The 15,634-nt window shown below is 43.5% G+C and overlaps 2 protein-coding genes across 4 annotated transcripts in view; one reads left to right on the top strand and one right to left on the bottom strand.

Annotated features, from left to right (window-relative positions):
* The window catches only part of LOC106603841 (serine/threonine-protein kinase 32A), a 90,184-nt gene extending 86,320 nt beyond the window's left edge, over positions 1 to 3,864 (top strand). Inside the window, exon 13 of the mRNA XM_045717345.2 lies at positions 617 to 3,864. Within this exon, the coding sequence (XP_045573301.1) occupies positions 617 to 734 (118 nt within the window). The 3' untranslated portion in view covers positions 735 to 3,864. The remainder of the gene's footprint in view (positions 1 to 616) is intronic.
* Positions 3,865 to 8,507: 4,643 nt separating this feature from the next.
* LOC100195364 (dihydropyrimidinase like 3) overlaps positions 8,508 to 15,634 on the bottom strand; it is a 50,279-nt gene continuing 43,152 nt past the window's right edge. The window contains exons 12-14 of one of the 3 annotated variants that reach the window (XM_014197984.3): positions 14,774 to 14,953; positions 12,229 to 12,403; positions 8,508 to 10,188 (exon numbers count right to left, since the gene is read on the bottom strand). In XM_014197984.3, the coding sequence (XP_014053459.1) occupies positions 10,094 to 10,188; positions 12,229 to 12,403; positions 14,774 to 14,953 (450 nt within the window). In that variant the 3' untranslated portion in view covers positions 8,508 to 10,093. 3 annotated transcript variants of the gene reach the window in all.

Here is a 15,634-nt window from a genome sequence, read left to right as displayed (position 1 = left end):
GAACAATCATGATATGTCCTACAGATATATATAGTCTACTGAGAACAATCATGATATGGCCTACAGATATATATAGTCTACTGAGAACAATCAGGATATGTCCTACAGAGATATATAGTCTACTGAGAACAATCATGATATGTCCTACAGATATATATAGTCTACTGAGAACAATCATGATATGTCCTACAGATATATATAGTCTACTGAGAACAATCAGGATATGTCCTACAGAGATATATCGTCTGGTGGCCTACATTAACACCAAAATGTGGCACCTGCTGTTGCCCCCGATTTCTTTTAAAAAAATTGTGCAGATTTGATGTCCTCTACTTATGAGTTTCAATGTGGGTTGCCAAAGAACTGTTACATCCTTCTAATAAAATCGGCAGAGCAGTTAGGCATAAATGAAATGGCCGAAGGCAAAAGTATTGGGCCACAGTCAACATGACATATTTACAGCAACGGTTGCGATAATGAATCCTATATGTGTCCCCTACTGCTGAGTAACTCCTTGAATGTATATTACATGATAGAATTTAATGAAAACCCTTTTTAATTTACATATCAATACCAGATTGCAAAACATCTAGCTTTTGTGGGTTTCACCTGATAGGTCAAAGAAGGCTGTAGTGGGAACAGAAGCAACAGGCCTCACCACGACAGAGAAGAATAAGGCTATTGAAGACGGACAGAACAACAACGTGGACCCGGCAGCCTACATATCAGGATAGTGGACTACGGCTTTAGCCCGAAGTCGCTACGCGTACCTGGCCGCAGCTTGTAGATGAACACTACCCAATCCCCCACTCTCCCTCTGCCGCCGACCGGTGTAGGCACTCAGATTGACCTTTAACCCTGACACATTCCCCAACAGCCGGCCACTATGCCCAGACTGCTGGAGGTCACATAGACTACTACTTTACAGAGTGAGTGGCACCTGACCTAGAGCAGACAGACAGACCCTGGCTCTTTCTTCTTTTCCTAGCCCAGGGATGTGGCCTGTCAGTGGGCACCCCTTCTTACACTCTGCCCTACCCTGACTTGGTCTGACTTGGCCTGATGCACCAGGATCCCCTGGAGCTCCCCTCCCTCCACCAAGTCAGCCAGGCCCAGAAAATGACTTGCCTGCCAACCCAGCAGAAAGCAGAGACAGACAGGATACAGCCACCATGCCTGCTAAGCTGAGGCTAGGCTCAGGCCAGGAAGAAAATTAAGCCTGATGTTGACAAATAGGATACTATGTCTGCAGTACATGAAAACAGAGAAAGGGGGTGTGAGTTGCCTCACAAAAAATGAATTAAAGTTAGAGATGAGATATGCGGCCTTTGTTTTCAAGACACCAACCACAGATTCCTCTTGGAAGACAAAGGGAACCACTGACTTCAGCAGAGACAGTTTATTTAATGAGTCTCTGTGATGACGTTAGTCATCACTTGTGCCACTCAAGCAAACCAAGATGACGGGTACTTGACATGGACATTTGGGATATAAATATTTATAGATAAATAGATATTTATTCTCTGTTCCGCACAGAAAATAGCTTTGCACACGCTTCTCCATTAATTGTAGAGGTCAAAGTGTAGTGTATGAATTCTCCTTCTCTTCTGTTTAATATAGGGGTGCCGTATAGCTACTATATGGTACATGATTGGTTTCCCCATGCAGACAATGATAATTATATATGTAGTCTAATTGAAGTCACCATCCTGTTGTTCAATATGTGCTTGGAAAATAGCTTTGCCAGTCTTTTGACCCTTTCTGCAATACAATTACATATTATCCAAGGCTTTACCTGTCCCTGGTTATCAGATCTACTATTGGCACCTTTATAACAACCATTATTGGTACAGATATTCTAATTATTGTAGGTTTTGATAAATGTATGTCATTCAAGGGCCCAATGAAAGCAGAGTTGTAAAATGAGTACTGTATTTTGTTTTTCATTTGTTGTCACTGTGTGGACTATTACCTGTAAATGTGGTCAAGCAGCGATTCTAAAAGGTGTGCCTTAATGTCATATTTTTCTTTGGGACCCAAACCTTATTATTTTATTAAATACATACAATGAGCAGTTAGGTAACATCTGGGAATTCAAAAGGAAAAATTCACCAGTGTTTTTTTTGCTATTGAAAAGTAGCACAGTAATAAAGTACTTTAGGGGTTACCTAACTAACTGCTTGTTTGTTTGTTTGTTTGACCTGTCATTGAGGGTTAAACGCTAGACCTGTAGTTGATGGTTAAACACTAGACCTGTAGTTGAGGGTTAAACACTAGACCTGTAGTTGAGAGTTAAACGAAAGACCTGTAGTTGATGGTTAAACACTAGACCTGTAGTTGAGAGTTAAACACTAGACCTGTAGTTGAGGGTTAAACACTAGACCTGTAGTTCAGGGTTAAACGCTAGACCTGTAGTTGAGGGTTAAACACTAGACCTGTAGTTGAGGGTTAAACGCTAGACCTGTAGTTGAGGGTTAAACACTAGACCTGTAGTTGAGAGTTAAACGAAAGACCTGTAGTTGATGGTTAAACACTAGACCTGTAGTTGAGGGTTAAACACTAGACCTGTAGTTGAGGGTTAAACGCTAGACCTGTAGTCTAGACCTGTAGTTGAGGGTTAAACGCTAGACCTGTAGTTGAGGGTTAAACACTAGACCTGTAGTTGAGAGTTAAACACTAGACCTGTAGTTGAGGGTTAAACGCTAGACCTGTAGTCTAGACCTGTAGTTGAGGGTTAAACGCTAGACCTGTAGTTCAGGGTTAAACGCTAGACCTGTAGTTGAGGGTTAAACACTAGACCTGTAGTTGATGGTTAAACGCTAGACCTGTAGTTGAGAGTTAAACACTAGACCTGTAGTTGAGGGTTAAACGCTAGACCTGTAGTTCAGGGTTAAACACTAGACCTGTAGTTGAGGGTTAAACACTAGACCTGTAGTTGAGGGTTAAACACTAGACCTGTAGTTGAGGGTTAAACACTAGACCTGTAGTTGAGTGTTAAACGCTAGACCTGTAGTTGAGGGTTAAACACTAGACCTGTAGTTGAGGGTTAAACTCTAGACCTGTAGTTCAGGGTTAAACGCTAGACCTGTAGTTCAGGGTTAAACACTAGACCTGTAGTTGAGAGTTAAACACTAGACCTGTAGTTGAGGGTTAAACACTAGACCTGTAGTTGAGTGTTAAACGCTAGACCTGTAGTTGAGGGTTAAACACTAGACCTGTAGTTGAGGGTTAAACACTAGACCTGTAGTTCAGGGTTAAACGCTAGACCTGTAGTTCAGGGTTAAACACTAGACCTGTAGTTGAGAGTTAAACACTAGACCTGTAGTTGAGGGTTAAACACTAGACCTGTAGTTGAGGGTTAAACACTAGACCTGTAGTTGAGTGTTAAACGCTAGACCTGTAGTTGAGGGTTAAACACTAGACCTGTAGTTGAGGGTTAAACGCTAGACCTGTAGTTGAGGGTTAAACACTAGACCTGTAGTTGAGGGTTAAACACTAGACCTGTAGTTGAGGGTTAAACGCTAGACCTGTCATTGAGAGTTAAATGCTAGAATTAATGATGGCAGATAGATAAACAAATGCATTTGTGATTGGTTCCATCTCTATGCTTGGTGTGTGATCAATTTTCTATGATGTACTACAATGAAACACTGCCACCTGGTGTTTATGAGTAGTGTACTTAAACACATTTTACCTTGGCATCAAGGGCAGTTTATTTAGTCCCTGCCAACAGTAGACTGAGAAAGCAGGATTTAGTTGTACTCAGATGTCAAAGACGTGAAATAAAATATGGTGTTTAAAAAAATCCTTTCACCTTTAATTTATTTCTATCTGTTCTAATCCAGTAATCTATTTCAAATAAAGATGAGGATAAAAAAATGTGGTCACGACTCGTTGTGTGTACATTGACTGGTAGTATTTGTGCTATGCCGAGGGTTGGATGAGTCCATGTTAATGATGTGTTACTGATATGTTGGAACTGAGGTAAGCACTACTGAGAATGTACTGTTTTGTTAAGTATTGATTTGGCCCTTTATGCCTGAATTGGCACAGGGGAACCACAGAACACCCACAATAAAATGATCTAGAGAGAGATAGAGAGAGCTGTGTGCTCTAGAACACTCTTATGTTGTGTGTAAATCCCTCAGTAGCCTTAACAGCTAGCTATCTGGGTGAGTGACAGGGCTCTAATACATTAGGGACCTTATCACTTTGAGCCAAAAGGGCAAACCGATGAAAACAGTGATAAATCAGACCAATACACAGCACTGGGTGGGACAGAGACACACTGGAGAATGGCTCCAAAGAGAATAGGCTAAGTATAGCATCCCCCAGACTACCCATACAATCAAGTGTAGTCCCGTGGAAACAGGAAGCACAGTTTAGGCTTGATTTGTTTGTCTGATGTGTTTTTATGAGAGGGCTTGGGTGCACTTCCTCCTCCAGATTTGGCTCCAGTATTTGTTGTTACAGATATAAGATCTTAATTTGATCACCATGTTGCAGGAGAACTTTCCGCAATGCAGGAAATTGAAAACTTGTAGTGTATTTGATGTTTAAAAAGGCATCTGAAGTTTGTAATTTCCACTTTGACATTTCAGACTTGATTTTCCCTTACGAAGAATCAACCCCTACAAAATGTCCATTAATTATAATCCACATAATAATTCAAATTTCCCATTGCTGCAGGATTATTTTCCCGTTGTAGCAAACTGACTCATATTAAGATCCTACATCTGTACAAAGATTGGTGAGCTCAACAAGTAATTTGGGGGGAACCATTTTAGCCACTGTTTCCTTAGTGAATAACACTGTATGCTTCAAAGCTGTGCATGTGCTGAGGTTTTGTCATAGGGTACTTTCAGGCCTTTATGTAGCCTGTGCTGAGTTTATCACACTGCTATGCACCTCTCATTATTTCTGAGCTCCTACACCCCTTAGAAAAACAGAGGTTATGTTCAGAGCTGCTGAGGTCATTGTGCACTACAGCCAAAGTCGTCCTGCCTGTATCTGATTATTAACTCTCCTATACTGAAGGACAAACAGGTATTGTAATCTAGACGGGTTTTGGTTCTACCTCGGCCCTGATACTAAAAGCTGTAGTATCAGTTGTTGATCTTGCCAGATATGAAGTCAAAGCTATAGTCCTCGAGTCGCGAACCCAGATATCATTATGTGACCTCTCTCTCTCTCTCTCCCATCTTCAATCGTGTTCCTCAACAGATTACCTGTTAATACAGCAAGTTACACGCTTTCATGTGGTTTTCCCATTCACTGCAACTTTGACTGTGGCCAACTTCTCCCCAGATCCCCTTCAAGACAAACACCCATCACTCTTCCACAGTGGGCTCTGAGCTCTGAACTGATCCAGCACTTTCCAACATTCACAGGGTAATCTGGGTGTTTCCTTGAATGAGATACACTGAGTATACAAAACATTAGGAACGTCTTACTATTATTGATTTGCACCCCTTTTTGCCCTCAGAACAGCCTCAATTGGTTGGGCCATAGGTGTCGAAAGCGTTCCACACAGATGCTGGCCCCTGTTGACTTCAATGCTTCCCACAGTTGTGCCAAGTTGGCAGGATTTCCTTTGGATGGTGGACCATTCCTGATACACAGAAGAAACTGTTGAGCGTGAAAAACCCAGCAGCATTGCAGTTCTTGACACACTCAAACCAGTGCACCTGGCACCATAGGCACTTTTTTATGGAACCTTCATTTAACTAGGCAAGTCAGTTATGAACAAATTGTTATTTACAATGACAGCCTACCCTGGCCAAACCCGGACAACACTGGGCCAACTGTGCGCCGACCTATGGGACTCCCAATTACAGCCGGATGTGATACAGCCTGGAATCGAACCAGGGACTGTAGAGACACCTCTTGCACTGAGATGCAGTGCCTTAGACTGCTGTGATACAGCCTGGAATCGAACCAGGTACTGTAGGGATGCCTTTTGCACTGAGATGCAGTGCCTTAGACCGCTGTGCCACTCAGGAGCCCACTTAAATCTTTTGTCTTGCCCATTCACCCTCTGAATGGCACACATACAGTTGAAGTTGGAAGTTTACATACACCTTAGCCAAATACATTTAAACTCAGTTTTTCACAATTCCTGACACTTAATCCTAGTAAAAAGTCCATGTCTTAGGTCAGTTAGGATCACCACTTTATTTTAATAATGTGAAATGCCAGATTAATAGTTGAGAGAATGATTTATTTCAGATTTTATTTCTTTCATCACATTCCCAGTGGGCCAGAAGTTAACATACACTCAATTAGTATATGGTAGCATTGCCTTTAAATTGTTTAACTTGGGTCAAACATTTCGGGTAGCCTTCCACAAGCTTCCCACCATAAGTTGGGTGAATTTTGGCCCATTCCTCCTGACAGAGCTTGTGTAACTGAGTCAGGTTTGTAGGCCTCCTTGCTCGCACACGGTTTTTCAGTTCTGCCCACAAATTTTCTATGGGATTGAGGTCAGGGCTTTGTGATGGCCACTCGAATACCTTGACTTTGTCCTTAAGCCATTTTGCCACAACTTTGGAAGTATGCTTGGGGTCACTGTCTATTTGGAAGACCCATTTGTGACCAAGCTTTAACTTCCTGACTGATGTCTTGAGATGTTGCTTCAATATATCCACATAATTTTCCTCCCTCAGGATGCCATCTATTTTGTGAAGTGCACCAGTCCCTCCAGCAGCAAAGCACCCCCACAACATGATGCTGCCACCCCCGTGCTTCACGGTTGGGATGGTGTACTTCGGCTTGCAAGCCTCCCCCTTTTTCTTCCAAACATAACGATAGTTATTATGGCCAAACCGTTCTATTTTTGTTTCATCAGACCAGAGGACATGTCTCCAAAAAGTACAATCTTTGTCCCCATGTGCAGTTGCAAACCGTAGCCTGGCTTTTTTATGGCAGTTTTGGAGCAGTGACTTCTTCCTTGCTGAGCGGCCTTTCAGGTTATGTCGATATAGGACTCGTTTTACTGTGGATATAGATACTTTTCTACCCGTTTCCTCCAGCATCTTCACAAGGTCCTTTGCTGTTGTTCTGGGAACGATTTGCACTTTTTGCACCAAAGTACGTTCATCTCTAGGAGACAGAACACGTTTCCTTCCTGAGCGGTATGACAGCTGCGTGGTCCCATGGTGTTTATACTTGTGTACTATTGTTTGTACAGATGAACGTGGTACCTTCAGGCGTTTGGAAATTACTCACAAGGATGAACCAGACTTGTGGAGTTCTACAATTATTTTCTGAGGTCTTGGCTGATTTCTTTAGATTTTCCCATGATGTCAAGCAAAGAGGCATTGCGTTTGAAGGTAAACCTTGAAATACATCCACAGGTACACCTCCAATTGACTCAAATTATGTAAATTAGCCTATCAGAAGCTTCTAAAGGCATGACATCATTTTCTGGAATTTTCTAAGCTGTTTAAAGGCACAGTCAACTTAGTGTATGTAAACTTCTGACCCACTGGAATTGTGATACAGTGAATTATAAGTGAAATAATCTGTCTGTAAACAATTGTTGGAAAAATGACTTGTGTCATGCACAAAGTAGATGTCCTAACCGACTTGCCAAAACTATAGTTTGTTACCAAGAAATTTGTGGAGTGGTTGAAAAACATGTTTAAACGACTCCAACCTAAGTGTATGTGAACTTCCGACTTCAACTGTATACAATTCATGTCTCAAGGCTTACAAATCCTTATTTAACCTCCACTTCATCTACACTGATTGAAGTGGATTTAACAAGTGACATCAATAAGGGATCATAGTTTTCACCTGGATTCACCTGGTCAGTCTGTCATGGAAAGAGCAGGTGTTCCTAATGTTTTGTACGCTCAGTGTATGCTCATCATAGAGCCTAGTTAAAGTCAAGCTGGAGGATCACCTACGATAAGAATAAGTCGTCTTAATGGGATTTCTCCTCAAAGGATCTCTTTCCCCCCATACTGTACAAGCTCATCTGTTGTAAATGGGCATATAAAATAACTTGTCACTGACAGCTACATTATCTTGGGAGGGTTTATATAAGTTGTTATTGTGAACTGGCTCTGTTTGGACTCGATCTCCCACTCCAGACTGAGATGGTGTTTTAATAGCGGAAATCTTCTCAGCCTGTCATAATTACACCCATCAAAAGTGATGTCATGAGACTTTAACTGGCTATAAAACATAACAATTATAACAGAGCGGTGACAAGAATACTGCCAGGCTTAACAATGGGTCTGAAGATGGGAAATTCCCATAGAGGTATTAAGCTAATTATGCAGATAGAGGATGTAATATAACAGCAATTCTACTCTATCTAATAAATGGTACAGACAACTAACTGTCAGATCTACACATCACATTTCTATGAGAGATGTTCTCAACAAGGTGCTCTGGCAAGAATGTGATTCCTCCTGGACCGGTCATGTTCAGAGTACATTAAAAGGTATATTTTTATATCTACTATACTGTATATTGAGAAATCAAACAGAGACAACCAGTCAGTTGCAACTCATGTTTATTCAGGAACAGTTCATACCACCACATCACACCTCAATGTTGTTTTGACCTGCCTTCTCTGGGTTTTGATACAACAGTAAAAAAAGACATAAAAACTATAAAAAAGATCATGTCAAACTAACATAAATATAATCACCACTTGGATTGCTTGGAATTCCACATCACTCAATAAAAAACAACGACCTCCTCATGACCTCTTCCTCAGCCTAGCCTTATTCTAAAAACATACTAAAATCCCCTCCCTTGTCTGGGACAGGTAGGCAGACCAGAAGCATAGAAAAGGACTCTGAAAGTGAGTGACCCAGGGTTATGCCGGTCTGTCCTCCCCTTGGTGTTAGTTACCAAACCAAGGGCTGTCAGTCAGCTAAAGTGTACAGCATTGTGGGGACTCTCTCGGAGTGTTGCGATTTAAACCAGCACAACATTATCTTTCAATGTTATGTTGTTGAATGCAGGGACTGATGGTCTGTTGCTTCAAAACGAGAGCCCACATTGTCAGGAAATTAGAAATAAAGCCAGAGGTAAATTACTGTGATTTCAAAGATTTGTTACTTTTATCATAAACATTTTTTTATGTATTATTGTTCACAAAGCTCATAATTACAATTGCATGACCCAGGCCATGGAAGTTAAGCTTGGTTTTACTTCTTGTGCAAGGGTTACATGTTTTTTTAACCACCCAGATGACTTAATAAAAGGTATGAATAGGAACAGGCATTAAGCTTGAAGCAAATGCAAAGGACGGTTTCTCACAATGTAATCTACAGCCAGGATGGAGTGGGGCGGAGCGCAGGGGAAAAATTAAACATGACAACCATTTCTACCTTATAATATGTTATTGCATGTTTGCAAAATAATATTGTAATACCAGATAAGTTTTTATCTTCAAGAAAAACAAGAAACAAGACAATCTCTAATGACTATCACTCCTGGTTCAACAACCCAGGGAGGCAGCGAACAACATCATTCACAAAGCTACGTTACATCAATCATACGTACTCACAATGCCACCTATCAGTTATGGACGTTACTGCATGTTATCATTACATCGCTAGGGAACTAAATCAGCAGACTAGTACTCAAAAAGGGTGAAAGCCAAACATGATGGAAGAAAAAGGCCGTATTACTTTTCCTAGGTAACAAGCATCAGAACACTGTGGAAATTGGTATCATGAGGTTTATTTAACTATATTATGGATTCAGAGTAGAGCCTAAACTGTCAATACACAGTTGACACAATTACTAACGTAGACAATGAGGGACAGTAATACAAATTCATCACCTATATTCTGGTTATGAACATGCTCCTGTTATTCCAGAGCATACAAACCCAATATTTTTGTAAACAAATGCACTTTAAATTAATATTGTGTTCTAGTGACTGACCTGCAATTCCCTAGGAGGAGTAGTACTGAGCTTTTAGAAGCTTAAGCAGGTAGCATTGTGGCTGGTAAGGCATGAGGATTCAGTGTTTTACTCAATTTAACTTGTTTTAACTAATCATGTCTCCGTCGTCTCCCAATGGCTGTTGTCATCTTCTGACCGGTATCTCTCCTGGTTCAACCTCTTAGCTGAGGGATGTGATGTTGGAGCGACCACCAGGGGGAACTACAATGCGACGTCCCGCTGGCCGGATGGGGACATCCTCTGTGGTGGGGGGACCTAACAGACAAACAGGATTAGAGTACTGTCTCTTTAAGCATCAGGATGAGGATATCCTCTGTGGTGGGGGGACCTAACAGAAACAGGATTAGAGTACTGTCTCTTTAAGCATCAGGATGAGGATATCCTCTGTGGTGGGGGGACCTAACAGAAACAGGATTAGAGTACTGTCTCTTTAAGCATCAGGATGAGGATATCCTCTGTGGTGGGGGGGACCTAACAGAAACAGGATTAGAGTACTGTCTCTTTAAGCATCAGGATGAGGATATCCTCTGTGGTGGGGGGACCTAACAGAAACAGGATTAGAGTACTGTCTCTTTAAGCATCAGGATAAGGATATCCTCTGTGGTGGGGGGGACCTAACAGAAACAGGATTAGAGTACTGTCTCTTTAAGCATCAGGATGAGGATATCCTCTGTGGTGGGGGGAACTAACAGAAACAGGATTAGAGTACTGTCTCTTTAAGCATCAGGATGAGGATATCCTCTGTGGTGGGGGGGACCTAACAGAAACAGGATTAGAGTACTGTCTCTTTAAGCATCAGGATGAGGATATCCTCTGTGGTGGGGGGAACTAACAGAAACAGGATTAGAGCGCTGTCTCTTTAGGCTTCCCATTAACAAAGGCAGCTCCAGCCAGTTTCCTCCACTAGTGACTATCGTTCATCACACGACAAACCAACCAGGCGACCTGACCTTGGCCCTCGTTGGACACCTCTAGTATAAAATCCAATGGGATTGGGATTTGCCCTGGATTAAATTGACATATTGGACAAGGAGAGATTTACGCCTACTGTCTTAAACTCACTCTAGGACAGGATCTAGTGTTTTATACTATATAATTCACCCTCTCTCCATGACAAAACACAGCCAAGGTTACTTCACATCTGAAGACAGAGAAATATATCAAGAAGTATATCAACCCTTTAGGTTTGTGTGCACGTAGGTGTATATGTGTGTGTGTATGTTATTTTGTGTACTGGAAGTGGGTGAGAGGGATTTCTGTTCCCAGAATGTGTAGCTAGGAGCCTAACAGTGGGATTATGTTGGAAGCCAGAGGAGAGAATAGGCCAGGTCTATATTATAAACACACAGGCTGGGGAAAGAAAGCAGACTCTCTGGCTCTCTGGAAGGGATGGGAATAGATGGACTAACCCCACTAGACTACAGTGCTGGGGGAAAACTTTCCAATGCAGGTCATCCTCCACCTCCTGCATCAGTACATCACACATCAATTCTTCCAGTAAAAAACATTGTTTACTTGGCTCCTCCCTGAAAGGTTGTACCTAGTGGTATGAGGTTGCAGATGTATACAATCGCAATGTCACTCAACACTCAACTAGTCTCTGCTATTGGTTATGTGAATAATGTCACTTTAGCTAAATCAATGATCATGAGCCTCATTCAACCTGCACAGTAGACAGAGCTTCATTAGGCAGGCAACGGCTAAGAAAGTCAGATGCAAGACTTCTTAGAACATACTGCATATTGAATTAAGATGCATAAAGATATTATGCGAGAGAGAGAGAGAGAACCAAGATAAATCTGTGTGAAGCTGAAATTAATCAAATGAATGTTGTGACAAAAAGTTAAGAAATAACTAAATGACTTGTGAAACATAAAGAGCACTGTCTGGAAGTACCAGGACGGCTGAGGGACAACAGTATTGTGCTGTGTGCTGTGTGCATTAGTTACCACAAACAAATTATGTAATTAAGGCTTAAAATGTGATTATGGTAAAATGTCAAATTTCACCTGAAGGTTATAGTAACTTCCGCAGACGAATGGCAAAGTTGACCTTGGAAACATTCTGTATCATGTGTGAAGTGCATTGTAATATGTCATTGCTGACTGTTGAGTGTGTGTGTGTGTGTGTGTGTGTGTGTGTGTGTGTGTGTGTGTGTGTGTGTGTGTGTGTGTGTGTGTGTGTGTGTGTGTGTGTGTGTGTGTGTGTGTGTGTGTGTGTCAGGTTCCTGGCACTTCCTATGACAGCCAGGGACGGGAAAGCGGTTGGGTAAATGAAAAGGTAGCTGAAGCTCACCACGCTGTGCAGGGTTACCTGCTAAGCTAAAGCCAGAGTGGTGCAGGTTCCTCACAGGCTGCTTGGTGGGGGAGGTACGGGCAGACGCTGAGGGGGTACCGCCACGGGACATGGGCGAGAAGTCAGACACAGGACCGTCATACATGCCCCTGGGCACTGCCCGCAGGACTGCCAACTGAGAGAGAGGGAGACAGGGGTGATAAAGGGAGAGAGAGGGAGAGAGAAGGAGAAATATGGAGAAAGAGAGAAAAGAGAAAGAGAGAGAGATGATAATTTCTGTTGGTAACTTTATAACAGTTCTCCATGACAATGCTTGTTTAGAATTAGATTCATGGGGTTGTTTGTAGAATGCTTTGTGCCAATGCATATTTCACCCAGTGTTTTCCTAAGGAAAGCACTTCCAGATTTACTGACAGACTCAGTTCTTATTGGACATGCTGTCCTAGGGTCATGTGACTAAGGAATCCCTGGAAGCTGAGCTAGGAGCACCAGAAAATACTTACTGCCACCAAGATCAACATTGCATTAATACATAGGTCTCACCAAAGAAACATCTCTATAGTCTGGGCAAAAAGAGAATGACAGAATTGGAGGGTAGCCGTTTCCAGTTGAACACAACTAATTGAATATAACCCACTTGTGTTGAAATATCCACTGTTGTTCCTGTTGAGTATCCACCAACACCAGCAATATGAGCAACCCCATGGACACATCATATCCCTTCAACACCATTACACATGGGTACAACAGGCACTCCCTGGCAGTCAGTTGTTACAGTATGTAACCCACAGCCAACACAGCCAACGCCCCTGACATGAATCCTCAAGTCTGACATAACACTTATCTCCCACACATCCCACCCCCTCCTCCCACCCCCACCCCTCCTCCCACCCCCCATCCCATCCCCCACCACCCACTCCTCCCATCCCCCTCCCATTCCCCACCCCTCCTCCCACCCCCACCCCTCCTCCCACCCCCCATCCCATCCCCCACCACCCACTCCTCCCATCCCCCCCCCATCCCCCACCACCCACTCCTCCCATCCCCCTCCCATTCCCCACCCCTCCTCCCACCCCCACCCCTCCTCCCACCCCCCATCCCATCCCCCACCACCCACTCCTCCCATCCCCCCCCATCCCCCACCACCCACTCCTCCCATCCCCCTCCCATTCCCCCCCATCCCCCACCCCCCCATCCCCCACCACCCACTCCTCCCATCCCCCTCCCATTCCCCCCCCCTCCCCCCCCCCCCTCCCATCCCCCAACACCCACTCCTCCCAATCCCCACCACCCATTCCCCACCCCCTCCTCCCATCCCTCACCCCCCTCCTTCCATCCCCCACCTCCCATCCCCCACCCCCACCTCCCATTCCCCACCACCCACTCCTCCCATTCTCCATCACCTACATCAAATGTCTGTCTTCCTCCTGGATATGATCAGATCACCCATAGAGGTAGTTAGGACACCATTACAGCCTTTTCTGGCAAATCCCATCTGCATTATACACTCTGTTAGCTATATTTATCTTGTGCCTTCCATGACAGACAGACAGACAGACAGACAGACAGACAGACAGACAGACAGACAGACAGACAGACAGACAGACAGACAGACAGACAGACAGACAGACAGACAGACAGAGACACAGACAGAAAGAAAGAAAGACAGACAGACAGACAGACAGACAGACAGACAGACAGACAGACAGACAGACAGACAGACAGACAGACAGACAGACAGACAGACAGACAGACAGACAGACAGACAGACAGACAGACAGACAGACAGACAGACAGACAGACAGTGCCACTGCCGCCAGAGAGGACAGATGCCCTTTGTGTACAGTTCAGTAGGTGTGATAAACAGCTAAGCAATCTGAATGTAATCTGCTTCCATTGAACACACTTTGGATTACCATTCAGGTATGTAATGTACATTGAGATTGATGGTAGATCTGATGATGCGTGGCATGGGCTGAGCCACAGCAGTGTGCATTAGTGTAAAGCTAAGCTCTCTTTAACGGAAAGCTGCAGTGAGATCTTCCATGTTTGTGGGTGCTGGATGGCTCATCTCAGCTCTGCATCAGATTAGTGCTGATTAATCCCTAACCACTGAGAAAACACTTCTAGATGTCCCCAACTCACTGACCTTTTATTATTTTGTATTATTTGCTTTGTCATTTAGCAGACGCTCTTATCCAGAGTGACTTACAGAAGCAATTAGGGTTAAGTGCCTTGCTCAAGGGCACATTGAAAGATTTTTCACCTAGTCGGCCCAACACTCGTAACTGCTAGGCTTACCTTCCGCCTCACAGACCTCACAGTTCTTGGCTCATTGTCACATACTAACGCTGTCCCGTGACAAAACAATCCATATAAAACTTATTCTAAGACAGAACTGAAGCGTTAGGAATACAGTATGTTCATTGCAAATACTTTTATATTGTTAAATAATTGTATAAAAGGGAGACAGTTATTCAGAGTCCAGAGACAGTTACTCAGATGTTGACTAGACAGTAAGGAGAGAGAGGCGAGCATCTTTTACCTGCTTCCTGGCCTTGACGCGCTTGTAAGCAAAGTCCGGGAAGGGGGTGCAGGGGATGAAGCGGCCAACCCCGGAGGTGGCGTGCAGGTTCCCATCCTCCAGCACCAGCTTCCCCTGGCAGATCACCACCGAGGGGGCACCACGGAGCTCCATGCCCTCAAACACATTGTACTCAGCAGCCTGGAATACACACAAGCATAGACATGACTGCAGGCACACGTGCACACACAGAATCAAACACATACAAACACACACAGAGTCAAACACATACAAACACACACAGAGTCAAACCAACACAGAGTCAAACACATACAAACACACACAGAGTCAAACACGCACAGAGTCAAATACACACAGAGTCAAACACATACAAACACACACAGAGTCAAACCAACACAGCGTCAAACACGCACAGAGTCAAACACATACAAACACACACAGAGTCAAACACACACACAGTCAAACACACGCAGAGTCAAACACACGCAGAGTCAAACATACACAGAGTCAAACACACACACAGTCAAACACACACACAGTCAAACACACACAGAGTCAAACACACACACAGTCAAACACACACAGAGTCAAACACACACAGTCAAACACACACACAGTCAAACACACACAGAGTCAAACACACACACAGTCAAACACACACACACACAGTCAAACACACACAGAGTCAAACACACACACAGTCAAACACACACACACACACAGTCAAACACACACAGAGTCAAACACACACACAGTCAAACACCCACACAGTCAAACACACACACAGTCAAACACACACAGAGTCAAACACACACAGTCAAACACACACACAGTCAAACACACACACAGTCAAACACACGC

The sequence above is a fragment of the Salmo salar genome, chromosome 04, assembly GCF_965601325.2.
Source record: "Salmo salar chromosome 04, fSalSal1, whole genome shotgun sequence".
In the NCBI taxonomy this organism is placed as follows: domain Eukaryota; kingdom Metazoa; phylum Chordata; class Actinopteri; order Salmoniformes; family Salmonidae; genus Salmo; species Salmo salar.
The sequence above is the reverse complement of the archived record's forward strand: the minus strand, read 5'-3'. Positions and strand labels throughout refer to the sequence as shown.